The 20,481-nt window shown below is 47.9% G+C and overlaps 1 protein-coding gene across 2 annotated transcripts in view; it reads right to left on the reverse strand.

Annotated features, from left to right (window-relative positions):
- KIF18B (kinesin family member 18B) overlaps positions 1-20,198 on the reverse strand; it is a 34,005-nt gene extending 13,807 nt beyond the window's left edge. The window contains exons 1-5 of one of the 2 annotated variants that reach the window (XM_044999805.1): positions 20,123-20,198; positions 15,034-15,386; positions 13,428-13,585; positions 12,417-12,521; positions 6,338-6,448 (exon numbers count right to left, since the gene is read on the reverse strand). In XM_044999805.1, coding sequence (XP_044855740.1) covers positions 6,338-6,448; positions 12,417-12,521; positions 13,428-13,585; positions 15,034-15,355 — 696 coding nt within the window. In that variant the 5' untranslated portion in view covers positions 15,356-15,386; positions 20,123-20,198. The remainder of the gene's footprint in view (positions 1-6,337; positions 6,449-12,416; positions 12,522-13,427; positions 13,586-15,033; positions 15,387-20,122) is intronic. The other variant, XM_044999804.1, reaches the window with a different exon arrangement.
- Between the last annotated feature and the right edge of the window lie 283 nt (positions 20,199-20,481).

The following is a 20,481-nucleotide window of genomic DNA, read 5'->3' on the forward strand; positions in this document are numbered from 1 at the left end:
GGAAGAAAAGACAAAGATAGTGAGGAAAGATAAGGCAAGGCCTCAAGACCTGCTCAGCCCAGTCAACAGGCAATGGCTTATCGAAGGGGACAGCAGAGAACTGAATATGAACTCTCCTGGGGTCTGATAAGGCCACCACTCAAAGGATTCACTGCAGGACTAGCCATCATCACAAGCAATGAAAGCAAGAGCATGTGTTTCCTCTCCACTCACTGATACAGTGCCATGTTGCCAAGCTACAGATCAACTATCTTCCCCCTACTGAGGGTCTAGAAGAGAGAAAATGCTGCCTAGTCTTCCCCACGCTCAGTTCTAGGATCTCGCAGGCCATAAGGCCAACTCTGATTGGTCTCAGGTTGTGGGAGGAGAACTTGTAATGGATACAGGATATGACAGGTTAGCATGTGTATGTCTGTATCAGTCTGCAGACTCCATTTGGATTGCAACTTGTACTGCACCTTCGCTTTTGCCTTTTACCCTCCATCATATCTAGAAGGTATTAGCAGAGACCTTGCCCACTAGCGGTGGGTTAACAAGAGAGCTGGATGGTTTTCCATTCAAATGGAAGTGTCCTAGAACAATAAGCGGCCCCTTGGGTGGTGGGCTTATCAGGTGCCCCCAGTCTGAACTGCAGATGGGCTGTAACCAAGCAATGACACACCGGACCAGGGACTTGAAGTTGCCTGGGGGGGGGGGGGGGGCCACCTGACAGACAGTAGCGTAGCTAGGGGGGGAGCGGGGCAGCGGCCGCTCCCCCACTGAGCACAAGTGGCGCCTTGTCAATTCCTTGGTGCCTTTGTACTCACCCAGGGGAGCGATTAAAAAAAATAAAAAAGGCGCCACCCGCTGCGGCGCTTTTATTTTACTCACCCGGCAGGGCTCCAGGTCTTCAGCGGCACTTCGGAGGCGGGACCTTCACTCGCTCTGCAGGTCTTCGGCGGCGGGTCCTTCAGAGCCGCCGAAGACACCCAGAGCGAGTGAAGGGCCTGCCGCCAAAGACCCGGAGCGCTGCCGGGTGAGTAAAAGCACTGCAGCGGGTGGCACCTTCTTTTTTTATCGCTCCCCCTGTTCCCTCCACCTGGCTACGCCACTGCTGACAGAGGGGACTGGAACTGCTCTTACCAACGGCTCTCTGACTGACCAGAGCAAGATAACAAGGCTGTGCAGGAGGAGAGGAGGGTCCTGGGACGCTGGAAGGACTGACCAACCCCCAAAGGGCTCTCAGAGTGGTGAGGATGCTGGAAGGAGGGTTTGATGTGCAGATGTTTGTTATGTTCTGTAGATCTGTATCTATCTTGTGCTTTGCCTATCAGTGAAGAATGACTGGTTGAGAAATTCCTTTGCTGAGTCTGTGCGTCCCTTGTTTTAACTATCATGTAGTCTCCAAAGGGTGAAATCACAATCCAGAGAGTCCATAGCTTTGGAGGAACTTTGGGGAGCATGCATTTGCTACTGGAGAGGCCAGCAGTAGTTGGATTGCAGAACCACGTATCTCAGGAAGGGGTGCTAGACAGAGGATCTGCATCCCGAAAGTGTGCCAGGAAGCCCAGACCTTGAGACAGTGACAAGACTCTGTCCAGACCCAAAAAACAGTAAGAGGACCAAAAATATGCCACTATGGCTTAAGAGCAGAGTAAAAGAGGTGGTTAGAGGCAAAAACACATCCTTTAAAAATTAGAAGTCAAATCCTAGTGTGGAAAACAGAAAGGAGCATAAACTCTGCCAGGTCAGGTATAATAGGACACGCCAAGAAAGAATTTGAAGAGCAACTAGCTAATGACACAGAAAAAAGTTGCTGTTACTTTGTAAGTATATCAGAAGCAGGAAGCCTGCCAAACAGCCAGTAGAGCCACTGAACGATCAAGGTGCTACGGAAGACCAGGCTGTTGTGGAGAAACGAAAGCAATTCCATTGGTCTTCACTGCAAAGGAAGTGTGGGAGATTCCCTACACCCGAGCCATTCTTTTTAGGTGACAAATCTGAGGAATTGCCCCAGATTGAGGTGTCGATAGAGGTGATTTTGGAACAAACTGAGAAATTAAAGAGTAGAAAGTCACCAGGACCAGATGGTATTCACCCAAGAGTTCTGAAGGAACTTAAATATGAAATTGCAAAACTGCTAACTGTGGTATGTAACCTATCACTTAAATCAGCCTCTGTACCAGATGACTAGAGAATAGCTCATGTGATGCCGATTTTTAAAAGAGGCTCCAGCAGCAATCCTGACAATTAAAGGCCACTACACTTAACTTCAGGATGTGGACAAGAGTGAGCAGTAGATACAGAGTACTTGAACTTTTAGAAAACCTTTGACAAGGTCCCGCACCAAAAGCTCTTAAGCAAACTAAGCAGTCCTGAGATAAGAGGGAAGGTCCTCTCATGGATCAATAATTGGTTAAAAGATAGGAGACAAAGGGTAGGAATAAATGGCCAGTTTTCACAATAGAGAGAGGTAAATAGTGGGGGGGGGGGCAAGGATCTGTATTAGGAACTGTGCTGTTCAACATATTCATAAATGCGACAAAGACTCCTGTGGCACCTTATAGATTAACAGACGTATTGGAGCATGAGCTTTCGTGAAAGCTTATGCTCTGATATGTCTGTTAATCTATAAGGTGCCACAGGACTCTTTGTTGCTTTTTACAGAGCCAGACTAACACTGCTACTCCTCTGATACTTGATATTAATAAATGATATGGAAAAAGGGGTGAACAGTGATGTGGCAAAATCTGAAGATGATGCAAAATTACTCAAGATAAATCCAAAGATGACTGTGACGAGTTACAAAGATATTTCACTAAACTGTGTGACTGGGTGACAAAATGGCAAATGAAAATTCAGTGTTGATAACAACCAAGTAATGCACATTGATGAAAATAATCCCAACTATACATACCAAATGATGGGTTCTAAATTAACTGTTACTACTCAAGCAACAGATCTTGGAGTCATCGTGATAGTTCTCTGAAAACATCTGCTCAATGTGCAGGGGCGGTCAAAAAAAGCTAACCGAATGGTAGGAACCTTAGGAAAGGGATAGATAATATGACAGAAAATATCATAGCGCTGCTATATAAATCCATGGTGTGCCCACATCTTGAATACTGTGGGCAGTTCTGATTGCCTCATCTCAAAAAAGACATTAGAATTGGAAAAGGTGCAGAGAAGAGCAACAAAAATGGTTAGGGGGATGGAACAGCTCCCATATTAGGAGAGATTAAAAGACCAGGACTATTCAGTTTAGAAGATAGATAAATAAATAATGCCTGTATCTGTAATTTTCACTCCATGCATCTGAAGAAGTGGTGTTTTACCCACGAAAGCTTATGCCCAAATAAATCTGTTAGTCTTTAAGGTGCCACCGGACTCCTTGTTTTTTTGGATACAGACTAACATGGCTACCCCCAATAGATAAATAAAGGGGGGCATTACAGAGGTCCATTGTCACACCCCAATGGCCCCCTCCCTCAAGGGGTCCCCTGGGGAAGGCAGATCAGCACTGTATGTTGCTAACGCTGTTGCAAGCATTGCAGGGCATTTTGGAAAAGATCAAAGATGTGAGTAAGTGTGGAATGGAAAATTTCTTTGCAGGTCCGAGAGGCCAGAGGGGGAAGAAGGAAAAGAGCAAAGAATGGGTTAACTCGACACTTTAGCTAGCTCTGTGTAAAAATAAAACGCTGGCCCCGGTCCAAGGTCATGGGCGCAACAAAAAAATCTGCAGCTGTCTAGCCGTAAAAAGAGAAAAACAAAGCTGAGCAGGGCTGCAAAAATAGCAGTAAAAACAGTGAAAGCAAATGAGACGGCAAAGGCCAACGGGGGGAAAACAAAGTCTTTGGAGCTGGGATGTTTCGGGAAGCCAAGGAGGCCACAGCGAGCCGGTTTGGACTGGCACAAAAAGCAACAGAAACAGATGGCCCTGGACAAAAACACCCCCAAAAAACCCCAGGATTTAAACCCCTCCGAGAGCCAGAGGAAGTCAGAGATCGCAGCGGACCCCGGACAACCTGTGCCCAGAACAGAATTCCCATCCATCCTTCCCCCTCTTCTTACATTCCACCCAGCTTGGCCAGCCTCGGGTAAAGTGTGTGAGAGTATGAAAGTGGGTTAGGACTTGGGGCACTAACGCTTTCTTCCTTCCACCCTCACTCTCCGCTGTTATTTTATTAATAAAGCTTTAAAACTTAAACACTTGGTGTGTTTCGTCATCTCCTCCCCTAAAAATCCCATGGCCTCAGCCTAATCACCTGACGCCTCAGGCAGATTGGTAACAAAATCTGTCACACTATATCATCATAAATGGTGTGGAGAAAGCGAAAAGGAAAGTGTTATTTACCCCCTTCACATAACACAAGCACTAGGGGATCACCTGATAAAATTAACAGGCAACGGGTTTAAAACAAACAAAAGGAAGCACTTCTTCACACAACGCACAGTCAACTTGTGAAACTCATTGCTGTGGATGTTGTGAAGGCCAAAAGTATAACTGGGTTCAAAAAAGAACTAGATAAGTTCATGGAGGACAGGTCCATCAATGGTTATTAGCCACGATGGTCAGAGGCGCAACTCTGGGTGTCCTTAAGCCTCCAACTGCCAGAAGCTGGGGCCGGACAACAGGGGATGGAAGGATGACTAGATAATTTCCCTGTTCCATTCATCTCCTCTGAAGTATCTGGCACTGGCCACTGTCAGAGACAAGAAACTGGGCTAGATGGACAGTTGGTTTGACCCAGTGTAGCCCTTCTTATGTTCTTAAGGAGCAGGACCAACAATCAGCCCGGCCTCCCTGCACAAAGCCACTCTGAGCCAGTTCCTCTCCTCCCACATTATTAGTTGCCAGCCTAAGTGAAAGGCAGAAGCCACCAGTAGGAGAGGAAGTGTGATGGAGTTGACTAGGCCGAGGCCCGCTGCTGGAGGCCTCAGTGTCCAGCCACACTCGTCCCAGGTAAGGAGCAGTGGAGTGGTCCTCCAAGCAGGCTAGAGCGAACCCCATAAAAAGGAGCTACAGCGCCAGAGACCGGGCAGTTGCTGCTTGGAGCTGGAGAAGAAAGGACTGCATGCCTGGCTGCCTGGAAGAGCAGCAGGGTCACGGACAGCTCAGTGTGGGCAGGGACTGGGGGAGCAAGAGGCTCCTGGCTGGCTGCTAGGACTGAGCCAAAGCCAGTTTGCTAGCAGGGCCTGGAGAAGCAAGGAAGGAGCTCCTGGCTGGCTGTGGGCACTGAGTAGGGACTGAGCCTGAGGAGGGCCGCAGGAAGATAGTATCTCCAGGGAGGAAGCCTTGGGGATACAGCCCCATACCAGGGCTAGACTGGTTTAAAGACCGCAGACACACCCAACCAGAGAGGGTGCTCGCGAGAGGTGGGTGCTGACACTGTTACAGGAGGGTTTTCCAGTGTGGCCAGTGTGGGAGTCCAGGCCCTAACGACAAGATCTGCCTCCTGGCAAACTGCCCTAACCTGGACTGGAACTGGCTAGTCCTTGTCCTAGGTGCAGCACAACAGCAGATTCAACCTTGAAAATGCAGCTAATCCATTTGAGGAACAATCATCCCTAACACCCAGGCTTTGTGTGGAGAGAAAACTTGGGAAACTGGAGTGGTGAGAGCTGGGCCGAATGACAGCAAGTTAGCGATGAGCCTGCAGTCAGAGAGCTCATAGTCTCTTTGTACAGTCCTGGAGTTACTCATTTTTTCCATTCTGGGCACAACACTATGAAGAGAAATTGGAAGGTTTTCAGAGATGAGTGGCAAGTGATTGTAGGCTGCAGGGACTGATTTCCAAGGAAAGATTGAGAGCCCAGTAGGTAAAGTGTGTCTAATTGTCTAAGGGAAGGCGGGGAGAAAAACCTGCAAATAGGCCACCAAAGAAGGAGGCTAGTTGTTCATTGCAATACACAGGGGTACAGGGATAAAACAAAACAAGGGAACATTTAGGCCAAGAAAAGCATCTTGACAGTGAAATCTAGTAGAGAATGGAAGAATCTCCCAAGGGAATGGGGGGAAAGGGGAGTCCCAGAACTTGGGACATTTAAAACGACACTGGACGCACTGCAAGAGAACCCTACCCTGGCAGGACAGAGGGTAAGTGGATGACCCAGTATGTCAGCTCTAGTTGCAAGAAGAAACCAATGGTCCAGCCCAGGATCCTGTCTCACAGTAGCTATTGCCAGATTCTTCAGAGGAAGACATGATCCTCCTACTTAACATACTGAACAGAAGTAGTAACTGGAGACCCTGCATTCCAAGACTGCAGGAGCTTTCTTCCTGTTTCTTCATTTGGCTCAATTTAGGCACGGACGCCTGAAGATAAGAGTCCTGATAGATGTTGCTGCTGCCACTTGCCTGGAAGACCGCGTGTGAGCGTGAGGAAGTAGCATTGGCATCTGTGGGGTGCTGTGTGCGGTTTCTGTTCCCACTTGCCAGCATCTCCAGGAGCTGCTCTGCTGATTTTGGCTGGAAAGAAACAGAGAGAGAAGAGTTAGTACCATACAGTGCTTCAAACGGGAGGTCTTTGCAGCTCTCACCCATATGGGGAAGCTATGCCTTCCCCCTCCCAAAGGTTTGTAAGCACATCAACCAATGCACTAGTAGGTGCATAAAACCCTTTGTGGGGAAGGTGAGCATAGGGCTGGGAAAAGATGCCACATTAATCTCCCTTGAGACTGAAGCCGTTTATCCAAAGAATGGGTACAGCATGGGCAAAAGCAGGACAAGCGTCCCCCATGCTACCCTGCCAAGGTGCCTCAGCTCTCACCTTGAGGGATCATCTCTGTGACGGTGCAGACTCTGCATGGCTCATTCAATCGCTGGCACTCTCATCAGAGTGCCAACGAGCAGGTCAGTTGTGATACAGATTGCTGTCCACTGGAACTAGACTCAGGCCAATCACATTTCACACACAACTGCCATCAGATGGCAATGGTGGCCAATTACTCTTCAGCTGAGCTAGGGCCAAACACATGTCCTGTGTGAATGGGGCTCCATATCCCATTATGGGTCTCCTGAACCAAGTGTCTTAGCTTGACGCTGGCAGCCAAGAACTTCTTGGTGCCAACTGGCAGAGCTACAGGTAACACAAGAGTTACAGCAGGGGTTCCCAAACTTGGTTCACAGCAAGCCCCTGGCGGGCTGCGAGACGCTTTGTTTACCTGAGCATCTGCTGGTACAGCCACTCGCAGCTCCCAATGGCCACAGTTTGCTGTTCCCGGCCAATGGGAGCTGTGGGAAGCAGTGCAGGCCACGCCACCACTTCCCTCGGCTCCCATTGGCAGGGAACGACGAACCGCAGCCATTGGGAGCTGCGAGCGGCCATACCTGCAGATGCTCAGGTAAACAAAGTGTCTCACGGCCCACCAAGGGCTTACTCTGAACAAGCCACGAACCAAGTTTGGGAACCCCTGAGTTACAGGGAACCCCTTGGTGTGGTATCTGCATACTAGTTTGCCAAAGGGTGTCATGTAAGGTCTCTGCTGAATCCTGCTTGTTCTCACAGCCATTGTGAAGTGAATGTATGGCTAATCAGTATAGAGTTATGTAAATACGCTGAACATAATGTTCTTAAAGTGTTTGACTTGGGGCTGGTCACCAGATGAGAAACAAGTTTCTTTCAGGCCAGAGATATTTATCTTTCAGTCTATGTCAAACTGAGTATTGCGTACGTCACAATGAAACGCTAATCAAGGGATTGCAGAGGCTCTAGGGGAGATTAGACAGGAAAACACAAGCATCATGAGTTATCCTATTTCCAAGTACAGGCAATGGATTCCTGGGACTATAACTGTAGGTATAGAGACCCAATGTGCATCTTTCACCTAGGAAGTAAGCTGCCAGTGTGCTTGTTTCACAAAGAGAAGACAACTGCCAAACCTGGCTGAAGGACACTGGAAGGGTTCTGGGGGAGCTTTTGCTCTGTATGACAATTTCCTATTTGTTAAGCTTAGGCTCTAGTACATGTGCTATGATTTTATTTTGTACGTATGCCTTTGTCTCCAATATCTGTGCTTGCTATCATTTGAATTTCTGTTCTTTATTAGTAAGTAAACTTTACCTAAAAACAGCCATTCTGCATTAGACCAATGGACCATCAAAGCCCAGTATCCTGCCTTTTGATGGTGGCCAATGCCAAATGCTTCAGAGGGAATAAACAGAACAGGGCAATTTCAAGTGATCCATTCCCTGTCCAGTCCCAGCTTCTGTCATTTGGAGGTTTAGGAACACCCGGACCATCTTGGCTAACAGCCAACCTATCCCTCATGATCCCTATCCTAATTCTTTTTTGAACTGTTGTTATATTTTTGGCCTTCACAACATCCACAGCAACAAGTTCCACAGGTTGACTGTGGGTTGTGTGAATTATTTCCTTATGCTTGTTTTAAGCCTGCTGCCTTAATTTCACTGGGTGACACCTACTTGTTGTGTTATGTAAAGGGGTAAAGAACACTTCCCTAGTCACTTTCTTCATACCATTCATGATTTTATTGACCTCTATTATACTTCCCCTGCCCCCCTTAGTCATCCATCATCTAAAATTAATGGCCCCAGTCTTTTTAACCTCTCTTCCTATGGAAGTTGTTTCATACCCTTAAACATTTTTGTTGCTCTTCTCTGTACCTTTTCCAATTCTAATATATTTTTTTTGAGATGTGGCAACCAGACCTGCACACAGTATTCAAGGTATAGGTGTACCATGGATTTATAGGTTTCAGAGTAGCAGCCGTGTTAGTCTGTATCCGCATAAAGCACAGGAGTACTTGTGGCACCTTAGAGCCTAACAAATTTATTTTAGCATGAGCTTTCGTGAGCTACAGCCCACTTCATCGGATGCATAGAATGGAACATACACTGAGGAGATATACACATACAGAGAACATGAAAAGGGGGGAGTTGCCCTACCAACTCTAAGAGGCTAATTAATTAAGATGAGCTATTCTCAGCAGGAGAAAAAAAACTTTTGTAATGATAATCAAGATAGCCCATTTCAGACAGTTTGACAAGAGGTGTGAGGATACTTAACATGGGGAAATAGATTCAATGTGTGTAATGGCTCAGCCATTCCCACTCCCTATTTAAGCCTAAATTGATGGTATCTAGTTTGCATATTAATTCAAGTTCAGCAGTTTCTCGTTGGAGTCTGTTTTTGAAGCTTTTCTACTTGCTGTGGATTTATAGGGTGGCATTATATTTTCTGCTTTATCATCTATCCCTTTCCTCATGGTTTCTAACATTGTTTTAGCTTTTTTGACAGCCAATCAACATTTAGCAAGGAATTATCCACAATGATCCTAAGATCTCTTTCTTGAATGGTAATAGCTAATTTAAACCCCATCGTTTTGTATGTATAGTTGGGATTATTTTTTTCCAATGTGCATTACTTTGCACTTAAACATTGAATTTCATCTGCCATTTTGTTACCCAGTCACCCAGTTTTGCGAGATTCCCTTTAACTCCTCACAGTCTGCTTTGGACTTAACTATTGAATAATTTTGTTTTGTCTGCCTATTTTGCCATGTCATTGTTCACTCCCTTTCCAATCACTTCTGAATATGTTGAACAGCACGTCCCAGTACAGACCCCACTGTTCCCCTCTCTGCAGTGTGAAAACTGACCTACTCTTATTCTTACCCTTTGTCTCCTATCTTTTAAGCAACTATTGATCCATGAGAGGTGTGACGAAGTGGGGCTGTTCTTAATGTTTCCCCTGAATACTGTGGGGGTGCCTCAGTTTCTGGTCGACCCTCTGTCGCCTAGCAATTAATGGCCTGGCCCTTCCCCCTGCAATGGGATGCTCAAGGTGTGGGAGAACAAAGAGGTCAGGTGACCTCCTGGCCCGGGAAAGGAACTCAGCAGAGAAGGAGGGGCTGGAGGGGGTTTTAGTTTGGAGCTGGCTGGGGATGGGGAGTGAGGGCAGACGGGGGTGTCTGGCTGGCTGGGCCCCAGAATGGACCCGGCTGAGGGGTCTGGTTCTTTGTATCTACAAGCTCTGTTTTAGACCATGTTCCTGTCATCTAATAATCCCCTGTTTTACTGGCTGGTTGAGAGTCATGTCTGACTGTGAAGTGGGGGTGCAGGACCCTCTGGCTTCCCCAGGACCCCGCCTGGGCGGACTCGCTAGGGGAAGCGCACGGAGGGACAGAGGATGCTGAATGAAGCCGTGTGAGCTTCTTGCCCTGAAGACAGTCTGCTCCAAGGGAGAGGAGGCTCCCCAAAGTCCTGAGTGGCTTGGTGGGGAGCAGTTCCAGAGCATCGCCCGGGAACTCCATGACAAGAGGACCTTCCCTCTTATCCCAGCACTGCTTAGTTTGCCTAAGAGCCTTTGGTGCAGGACCTTGTCAAAGGCTTTCTGAAAGTTCACATACACTTTATCCACTGGATCACCCTGGTCCACATGCTTGACAACACACTCAAACAATTCAAGTAGATTGGTGAGATATTGTTTCCCTTTACACAAGCCGTGTTGACTTTTCCCCAAGTGTTCATCTACATATCATTTTGTTCTTTACTATAGTTTCAACCAATTTTCCTGGTACTGAAGTCAGGCTTACCAGCCTGTAGTTACCAGGATCACCATTGGAGACATTTTTAAAAATCAGTGTTACATTAGCTACCTTCCAGTCATCTGGTACAGAGGCTGATTTAAGTGATAGGTTACATACCACTTAGTCATTCTGCAATTTCATATTTAAGTTCCTTCAGAACTCTTAGATGAATATCTGATGCTCTAAGTCCTGGTCACTTATCAATTCAATTTGTTCCAAAACCTCTTTCTACTGACACCTCAATTTGGGACAGTTCTTCAGATTAGTCACCTAAAATGAATGGCTTGGGCCTCCTTCACATCCTCTACCATGAAAACGGATGCAAAGAATTCATTTAGCTCCTCCACAATGGCCTTGTCTTCCTTGAGTGCTTTCTGTAGCAGCTAGATTGTACAGTGGCAGGCTTCCAGTACATTTAATTTTGTTTTAATCTTAGTTTTTGTGCCTTTAGCTCTTCAAATTTGTTCTTTGCCTGCCTAATTATACGTTTACACTTGACTTGCCAGATGTTATGCTCCTATTTTCCTCACTAGAATTCAATTTCCAATTTTTAAAGGATGCCTTTTTGCTTGTGAAACCTCCTTTACTTTGATTAGCCGGGGTGATTTTTTTTGGTTCTCTTACTGTGGGGTTTTTTTTTTTTAATTATTATTATTTGAGGGTATACATTGAGTTTGAGCCTCTGTGTTTTTAAACAGTCTCTATATAGCTTGTAGGCACGTCACCCTTATAACTATTCCTTCTAATTTCCATTTAATTAGCCTCTTAATTTTTGTGTAGTTTCTCTTTTTGAAGTTAAATGTTACTGTGGTGCATTTCTTTGGCATTCTCCCCATCCCTACCCCACTCCCCCGATGTTAAATGTAATCACATTATGGTCATTGTTGCTGAGCAGTTCAGCTATAGTCACCTTTTGGATCAAATCCTGTGATCTACTTGGACTAAATCAAGAATTGCCTCCCCTTGTGGGTTCCAGAACTAGCTGCTCCAAGAAGCAGTCGTTAATGGTGTCTTGAAATGTTCTCTCTGGATCCTATTCTGAGGGGATATACCCAGTCAGTGGGAGAATCGTTGAAATTGTGTTTTCTGTGTTTGTAGCCTCTAATCTACCTGAGCATTTCACAATCACGAGGTGGCTGGTAGGATATTCCTACTGCTATACTTTTATTGTTCAAGCATGGAATTTCTATCCAGAGAGATTCTATGGTACAGGTTGATTTATTTAAAATTGTTACTTTGACTATGCCTTCTGTCAGATATAGCACCACTCCCACATCAGTATGACCTACTCTGTCATTCCGGTATACTTTGTACCCAGGTATTACCTTGGGCCATTGATCATTCTCATTCCACCAACTTTCCACACTGCCTATTACATTCATATCCTCATTTAACACCAGGCACTCTAGTCCACCCAGCCGAGTGCTGTGTCACCAGTAAGCTGTGCTATGCAGGTTTTTTGGGAACAGGGATTTGGAAATTCTGTGAGTGCCCAGGGCATCCAGGGCTTCTCCAGGGACACACACTGAGGACTTGGGGACTGATTTGTGCCTATCACTAACTTCTAAAGAGCAAGTGGGGCCTGTGGAGGCCTGGAAGGCCGAGCTTGCGTTGCCAGGGGCTGGTGGTGTTGGCGGCGAACTGACCCATGCCAGGAACAAACATGACTTCCTCACACTGTTGGTGGGTGGTAGCAAGGTCTCTCACAACCCTGGCTATCCCCAGGAAGCACGTAGAGCCACAGTCACCCAGCTCTTCAGAAACAGTGGGAAGGGCTCAAGCAATGTAACATCTCCTCTGCTATTTTTCCTTTATTGAAACCCAGTTAGACCTGTAGCTGGGCCTAGTCCATGCACTCTGTTGTTGTAGGGAGTCCTTATACGTACCTGATGGAAGGAGAGACCCTGTACCACTACCCCTTTCTCTGGGTCCTCCCGGATTGCTAGAGGGCCTTTCGGCTCCAGGAGGTCATGAATCTGCTCATTGTACACCTAGAAGAAGGAATCAAGAGTAAACATCCTGAACAGCGACCCTAGGAAGCTGGGTGCAGGAGGCCAGAGGAAAGTCTTTGCATGGAGGGAGATAGACAGTATCATAGATTACAACAGGAGCAAAGAGAGTGGACTTCAAACAGGTCAGACAAGTTCTTCCTAGGGAGGAAGGGCTGAGTCTCTGGAAAGGCTTTACACAAGTTCCGTCAAGGAAGAGTGCTGCAGCCCCATAGCTGCAAGCACCTATTTCCAAGGACAGCTTTAGATCGTTACAAGGACTTTATCCCACGTCACTGCAACTGCCCTTCTAAGAGCCCCTTTCATCCAGGAATCTCATAGTGCTTCACAAATACGAAGCCTCACAAACCGCACACCCCTTAATCATCCTTGTGAGGCAGGGAAGTGTTGCCATATTACAGAGGCCCAGAGAAGTGAATCAGCGTATTCAAGTTCACATAAGCAGTTGTAGAGCTGGGGACAAAGCCCTGTTTACAGGTCACCTGAGAGTCCAGACTGGGGATTTTAGATAGACTCTGCTCCAACAAGGACGCTGGGTGTAGACACAATACACTGTGCTGGACTCAGTAACGGCCTAGGAGAAGGGACTACACAAGTGAAAATTTCCCTCCCTAATGGTTAAGGCAAGCACAGGATAGTCACTGTCGACTGTTTGTGGAGCAGTGGGAGGAGGCCAAAAAGCAGGTGGGGAAAATGGAGACAGAACTTCTTTCCAGCCCCAGGAACAGCTGGACTAGTCAGTGGCATCGTGCTATGGAATCTCAGCAGCTTGCTGGCACCATACTGAACCTGAGGGGATAGAGCCATGTAATCCTAACTACCGCACCCTGAGACTCCTCCTTTAAGGTGGTAGCGGATGGAAGGGGGTAGCGTCAGACACCCAGGTACCTCCTGGTAGGAGATGAGCACCTCGCAGCTTTTCTCCTCCTTCCTCGCCTCAATCCTCTTATAAAGCTCCACCATGGTGAGGTACATGATGCCTGGACTCTTCTCAGAGCCCAGCATGGTGTAGGTTTTTCCTGCACCTGTTGCACCATAAGCAAACACTGGAAAGAGAAAGACAAGACACTAAAAATTCAGAGGCCAGAAAAACCCACTATAATCTAATCTGTCCTCCTATATATAGGCCAGACAATTTCACCCAATAATTCCTACAACCCCCTCTGGGGTTGAGCCAGGGTCTATATTTTATAAAAGAAGGATGCTTATCTTGATTTAGATTTCAAGTTACAGAGAATCAGCCCCATCCCTAGATAAGTTATTCCAATGGTTAATTACCCTCATTGTTGGAAATTTGCACCTATTATCTACTCTGCTTTTATGTAGCTTCAGCTTCCAGCCACTGAGTTTCATTATGCTTTTTGTCTGCTAGACTAAAGAGCCATCTAATATCAGAAATCTGCTCCCCATCCCATTTAGATACTTATAGACATGATCAAGTCATCTCTAACCTTTTATTTAATAAACTCATGAGACTGAGCTTCCTAAATCTTTTACTATAAGGCAGATTTTCCAGACCTTGACTCATTCCTGTAGCTCATCTCTGAGCCCTTTGCAATTTTTCAACATCCTTTTAAAAGTGTTGACCTCCAAATAGGACACAGTATTCTAGTGATTTCAGTCTCTCCCGATTAACAATACTTTGTACTTCTACAGCATCAAAAATATGTTGCACAAGAAGGGCATGTTAAGAGAGAGCCAGTCACAGGTCTGTGCTCACAACGCACCCCAAAGACAGCCAGGAATAGAACCCAGGAGTTCAGATGCCCAGACCCATGCTCTAACCACTAGACAACTCCCTTCTGTTTTTAGTTCCTTATTACTGCACCCGCATGGCTGACTTGCAGAACTGCATTAGTGTCTTCATACCAAAGGGGAGCTCCATGTTTGGTGGGTCCAACAGAAGATGGCTGCAAACCGGATAATTGCCTGGGGCTCCACACCACCGAAGGGGCCTCCATGAAGCTAAGGTGCTCAGCTTCTGCTTCAGCCCCTGCATGGTGCGGCTCAGGGCCCGAGGCTTCAGCCCTGCATGGCAGGGCTCAGGCTTTCTGCCCCGGGCCCCAGCGAGTCTGACACTGACCCCCTGAAACCTGCTCGCAGCCCCTCAGGGGGCCACGGACCCCTGGGTGAGAACCACTGGTCTACAGGAATACAGGACTGACCAGGCCTGATCCTCTATTGAGCCAGTCTAGGCTGGGATCCAATCTTAAGCGAAGTTATTAAAGTTTAATTGTGTGGACCAAACAGCGGGAAGGTGGCTCTGTTGGGGGAAATCAAATGAATGAGTGGAAGAGCCTCTTCTACGTGCAGCAGCTCCCTGCAAATTACAGCGCTGGATGTGATAAAAATTGCCCTCATACACACTGCAGGCAGTCGGCTCAGGCCTTGAGCAATGGCATTTGACTACGTTCACTGCATACTTAACCCTGCAATGTGTTCGGTTAACTCTGTATGATGAAGCCAAATAAAATGCCCCAGCAGGGCTCCTTACCAGAGCAGTTGTACCCATTCAGCACCCCATCCAGGAGCTCCTTAGTTGTGTGCTGGAATACTTCCTCCTGTGTAGCACTCTCACCAAACACTTGGTCAAACACAAACTTCAGCTCCTTGCCCTTGCGCTTGGGGGCATCATGTCCCCGGAAGCCTGTAAAAACTCCCGATAGACAGGGTTCCTCAGGGTCAAACACCAACATGCTGTCATCAATCACCTGCACCACAGCGTGTCGACTCCCTTCCTGCTCCTGCTGAGTCTGGGGCCGTACCCGCACCACCACTGCCACATTGCCCTCTTCTGGGGGCAGGACTGACACCATGATTGCAGAGCAGCGTCAGTCAGTGCTGCAGCCAAAGAGGGAACGAAAGCCACAGTCAGAAGCCGGACACTGAATACGCATCACTGATCACTGGATTCACACCTTTTCAACAATCCAGAGGGGCTGGCAAGATGAATGGATCCGAATTAGCAACCACTTAGGGAACTAACTCTCTCTTCTCCGGACCTCTTCATCGGGCCCCTGCCCCGTGGACCCGACCGGCCCCCCCGCCCCTTCTCCGCAAGCCGGCTGCACGATCTGCAGCCGGTCCGTTTCCAAACCGCGCCAAGGAAGCATCTCTACGCGCTCATGCTCCACACCCTTCACTTCCTCACCCTTGTGTCCCGCTCCGACACCAAGTGGTGGGACCTCCTGCCACCTCTGGAGGGTGAGGAGCCCCGGTGGACCAGCCTCTACTCCACTCTGGTCCCGAGGCCCGCCAGGGATATCGGTTGGCGGCTCCTCCATGGGGCCGTGAGCACGGGCGTGTACTTGGCGCGGTTTACCCCTGTCCCAGACACCTGCCCCTTCTGCGGCGTGAGGGAGACCCTGGCGCACATTTACTTAGAGTGCGCCAGGTTGCAGCCCCTATACCGGCTCCTCACCAACATCCTGTTGCGTTTCTGGCTGCACTTCTCCCCTCCCCTCACCTCCTTCTCCATGCACTCCCTATCCGTGGCCCCACAAAGTCGCGGGACCTCCTGATCAACCTCCTCCTCGCCCTGGCTAAAATGGCCATCTACGTGACCAGGGAGAGGCGGTTGGCCAGCGGAGACTCCTAGGACTGTGGGGCTTGTTTCCGATCCTTAGTCCGTTCATGTCTCCGGGCAGAGTTCCTCTGGGCAGTGTCCACTGGCTCCCTTGACGCCTTCGAGGAGCAGTGGGCGCTGTCCGGGGTTCTCTGCTCGGTGTCCCCGTTGGGCTCCCTTCTTATGACCCTTTGACTGCACTCCTGTCCCTGTTCTTTTATTAGTTGTCCCCCACACATAGTGGGTTTCTGAGGCCCTGTGGAACCTCCCCTTAGGCTAAGGAGGGGTTCCGTTAGCATGGGGCGGGCTTCTGCGCACCCCGTTTCCCAGAAACCCAATAGAAAAAAAATAGACCCCTTTGTTTAAGAATACTGGACTGCTGTTTGCCATATGTTCTTGGCTATCAACCTATTGCCTCTCACATACTGTGTAATGCTCTAAATGCCAGATTTACAGACTGGAGACTAAAGCCTATGTATCTGCAGAAGTACAACATGGGAACCTTGCCTACCCCTACACCCTCGTTCCTCCCATCACCACCACCGGTGCTCGCTCAACCACCTCTGGGGCAAAAGGACTTCAGTCCTTGGTCTTTCTGCTGTGACTATTGATAAAAAGGCAGTTAGCACTGCCAATTGAAATGATGTTTTGTTTACAGGGTCACCTGTCCAAACACTGGACTGACATCTGCCCAGTTCATTTCATATAACAGCAGCCATACTTAGTCAGACCAATGGTCCATCTAGTCCAGTATCCGGTCTTCCAGGAGTGGCTGGTGCCAGATGCTTCAGAGGAAATGAACAGAACAGGGCAATTATCAAGTGATCCATCCTGTTGTTCAGTCCCAGCTTCTGGCAGTCAATAGCTTATTAATTCTTCTTTGAACTCAGTTATACTTTTGGCCTTCACAACATCCACAGCAATGAGTTCCACAGGATAACTGTGCATTGTGTTGAAAAAAATGCTTTATTTTGTTTTAAACCTGCTGCCTATTAATTTTAATCAGGAAACTTCTGTTGTGTTATGTGAAAGGGGTAAATATTAGGGCTGTTAAACAATGATTAATTTTTTTAGCTGCTTAACAGCACAATTAATCATAAGAGAATACCATTTATTAACATATTTTGGATGTTTTCTATATTTTCAAATATATGATTTCAATTACAACACAGAATACAAAGTGTACAGTGCTCACTTTATATTACTACAAATATTTGCACTGTAAAAAAACCCAAAATAGTATTTTTCAATTCACCTAAGCACTGTAGTGCAATCTTTTTATCATGAAAGTTGAACTTACAAATTTAGAATTCTGTACAAAAAGTAACTGCATTCGAAAACAAAACAATGTAAAGCTTTAGAGCCTACAAGTCCAATCAGTCCCACTTCTTGTTCAGCCAATTGCCCAGACAAACAAGTCTGTTTACATTTACAGGAGATAATGCTCCCTGCTTCTTGTTTACAATATCACCTGAAAATGAGAACAGGTGTTTGCGTGGCACTGTTGTAGCTGGCATTGCAAGATATTTACATGCCAGATATGCTGAAGATTCATATACGCCTTAATACTTCAACCTACATTCCAGAGGACATGCGTCCATGCTGATGACAGGTTCTGCTCGATAATGAACCAAAGCAGTGTGGACAGACGCATGTTAATTTTCATCATCTGAGTCAGATGCCACCAGCAGAAGGTTGATTTTCTTTTTTGGTGGTTTGGGTTCTGTAGTTTCCGTATCAGAATGTTGCTCTTTTAAGACTTCGGAAAGCATGCTCCACACCTCATCCCTCTCAGATTTTGGAAGGCACTTCAGATGCTTAAATCTTGGGTCGAGTGCTGTAGCTATCTTTAGAAATCTCACATTAGTACCATCTTTGCATTTTGTCAAATCTGCAGTGAAAGTGTTCTTAAAATGAAATCATGTGCTGGGTCATCATCTGAGACTGCTCTGACATAAATATATGGCAGAATGTGGGTAAAACAGCGCAGAAGACATACAATTCTCCTCCAAGGAGTTCAGTCAAATTTAATTAACACTGGTTTAAAAAAAAAAAAAGTGCATCATCAGCATGGAAGCATGTCCTCAGGAATGATGGCCAAAGAATGAAGAGGCATATGAATCTTTAGCGCATTTGGTATGTAAATATCTTGTGATGCCAGCTACAACAGTGACATGTGAATGCCTGTTCTCACTTTCAGGTGACATTTTAATTAAGAAATGGGCAGCGTTATCTCCCGTAAATGTAAACAAACTTGTTTCTCTTGGCGACTGGCTGAACAAGAAATAGAACTGGGTGGACTTGTAGGCTCTAAAGTTTTACATTGTTTTGTTTTTGAGTGCAGTTATGTAACAAAAACCCTACATTTGTAAGTTGCACTTTCATGATAAAGAGATTGCACTCCAGTATTTGTATGAGGTGAATTGAAAAATACCATCTTTTGTTTATCATTTTTACAGAGCAAATATTTGTAATAATAAATAAAAAAGTGAGCCTCTGTACACTGTGTATTTTGTGTTGTAATTGAAATAGATTAATAGATTCTAGGACTGGAAGGGACCTCAAGAGGTCATCGAGTCCAGTCCCCTGCCCTTATGGCAGGACCAAATACTGTCTAAACCATCCCGGATAGACATTTATCTAACCTACTCTTAAATATCTCCAGAGATGGAGATTCCACAACCTCCCTAGGCAATTTATTCCAGTGTTTAACCACCTTGACAGTTAGGAACTTTTTCCTAATGTCCAACCTAAACCTCCCTTACTGAAGTTTAAGCCCATAGCCTCTAAGGATAGAACAAGAAGCAAAGGTGAACAAGTTTTCTCCCTCCTCCTGATAACACCCTTTAGATACATTTGAAAATGTAGAAAAACTTCAAAAAATATTTAAATTTCAATTGGTATTCTATTAACAGGGTAATTAATATTTTTAGTTGTGATTCCTTTTTTTTTTAGTTAATCATGAGTTAACTGCAATTAATCAATAGCCCTAGTAAATATTTTCCACGATTCACACCCCCTCCCAGAGCCCTCACCCCCTCCCACCTCAATTTTGTGAGCATTCATGGCCCGTCATACAATTTCCATCCCCCGATGTGGCCCTCAGGCCAAAAAGTTTGCCCACCCCTGATCTGGAGGTGAAAGGTCATATAGCCTCCTCTTGGAATTATTAGTGCAAGGAGACCAGAGAAGGGGGTCACGAAAAATCCCTTCTGATCCCTATTAGCTTCTCCACAGACATGTTCCAGATCAGCAAAGCCCTTTATTTTGGGCATGAATAGCCGGATTGTCAGAGCTGTCCCACACCCACAGATCCTACTGCACCAACTGGGCGGGAGCCCAGCCCCGCACCGCTCACAGGCTCAGGTCTCCCACACCCACAGATCCTCCTGATTGCGGTGGGAGTTGTGGGTCTCAGACACTCTGGGGCAGGGAGAATGGGGGGCACCAAGGCCCCGAACGCTACGGACACCAGGGGGCACGTACCCGCCTTCTAAAGAAGAAGCTGAAAAGGCAGCACGTCTAGTGACCTTCCAAATAAGCCCCCTCCTCCCGCCCCCCCCTTACTCTGCTCGGCCACCCGCTGAACGCGCGAACAGTCACTCCAGTCGCTCGCACCCACGCGGGGCGCGCAGACGGGTGAGTTATTTTAGACCCGCTCCCCCCCCCCGCCCCCCCCCGCGTTCACACCGGTTTATGTAGGAAGCGAAGCGGGTCAGGTGGAAAGCGGGGCAGCGCGGGGAGGGGACCGGCAGGGCGCGCCCCGCGGCGGGAGAGGCGCTTACAAAGGGGCTGGAGGTGGGGGCGCCGCCGCCCGGCCTGACCCGGATCCCAGCTCGGCTCTCGGCCCCGCCCCGGCCCGGGGGCGGCCTGAGGCCCTGGCTCCAGGGGCCCTGGGCCCGGCCCCCCACCCGCGGAGGCGCCGAGTGACAGCGGGGCGGGGCCCAGGGCTCCCCCTGGCGCTCGGGGGGCCCGGCCCGGCCGCGAAGGGGGAAAGCGGAGGAGCCGCGGCTCTTACCGTGTAACGGGGCCCGACCTCCCGCGCGACCGGCCACTTCCGGCTGCCGCCTTTCAAATCACCCGGCAACGCCCGGCCGCTCTCCCCATTGGCGGCCCGCCTTCTTCTGATTGGCTCCGCGCCGCCAGGGGGCGGAGCCCGTTCCCGGCACACACCCAATAGGCGTGTCCGCAGGCGGAGGTTGGGGTCGCAGGGCACGCCGGGAGTTGTAGTTCTTTGAGGAAGGGTCCCGCGGACGTACTGCGGCGCCGGGGCTGCCCCTTGGGGAGGGAGGCGGGGGGTCCCGCTCCAGGGGGGCTGCAGGTCACTGGTCAGGCCCCCTCAGCAGCACGGACGGGTCCCATTGCCAGCTCAGCCAC

This window comes from Mauremys mutica, chromosome 25 (assembly GCF_020497125.1).
Source record: "Mauremys mutica isolate MM-2020 ecotype Southern chromosome 25, ASM2049712v1, whole genome shotgun sequence".
Taxonomy (NCBI): Eukaryota; Metazoa; Chordata; order Testudines; family Geoemydidae; genus Mauremys; species Mauremys mutica.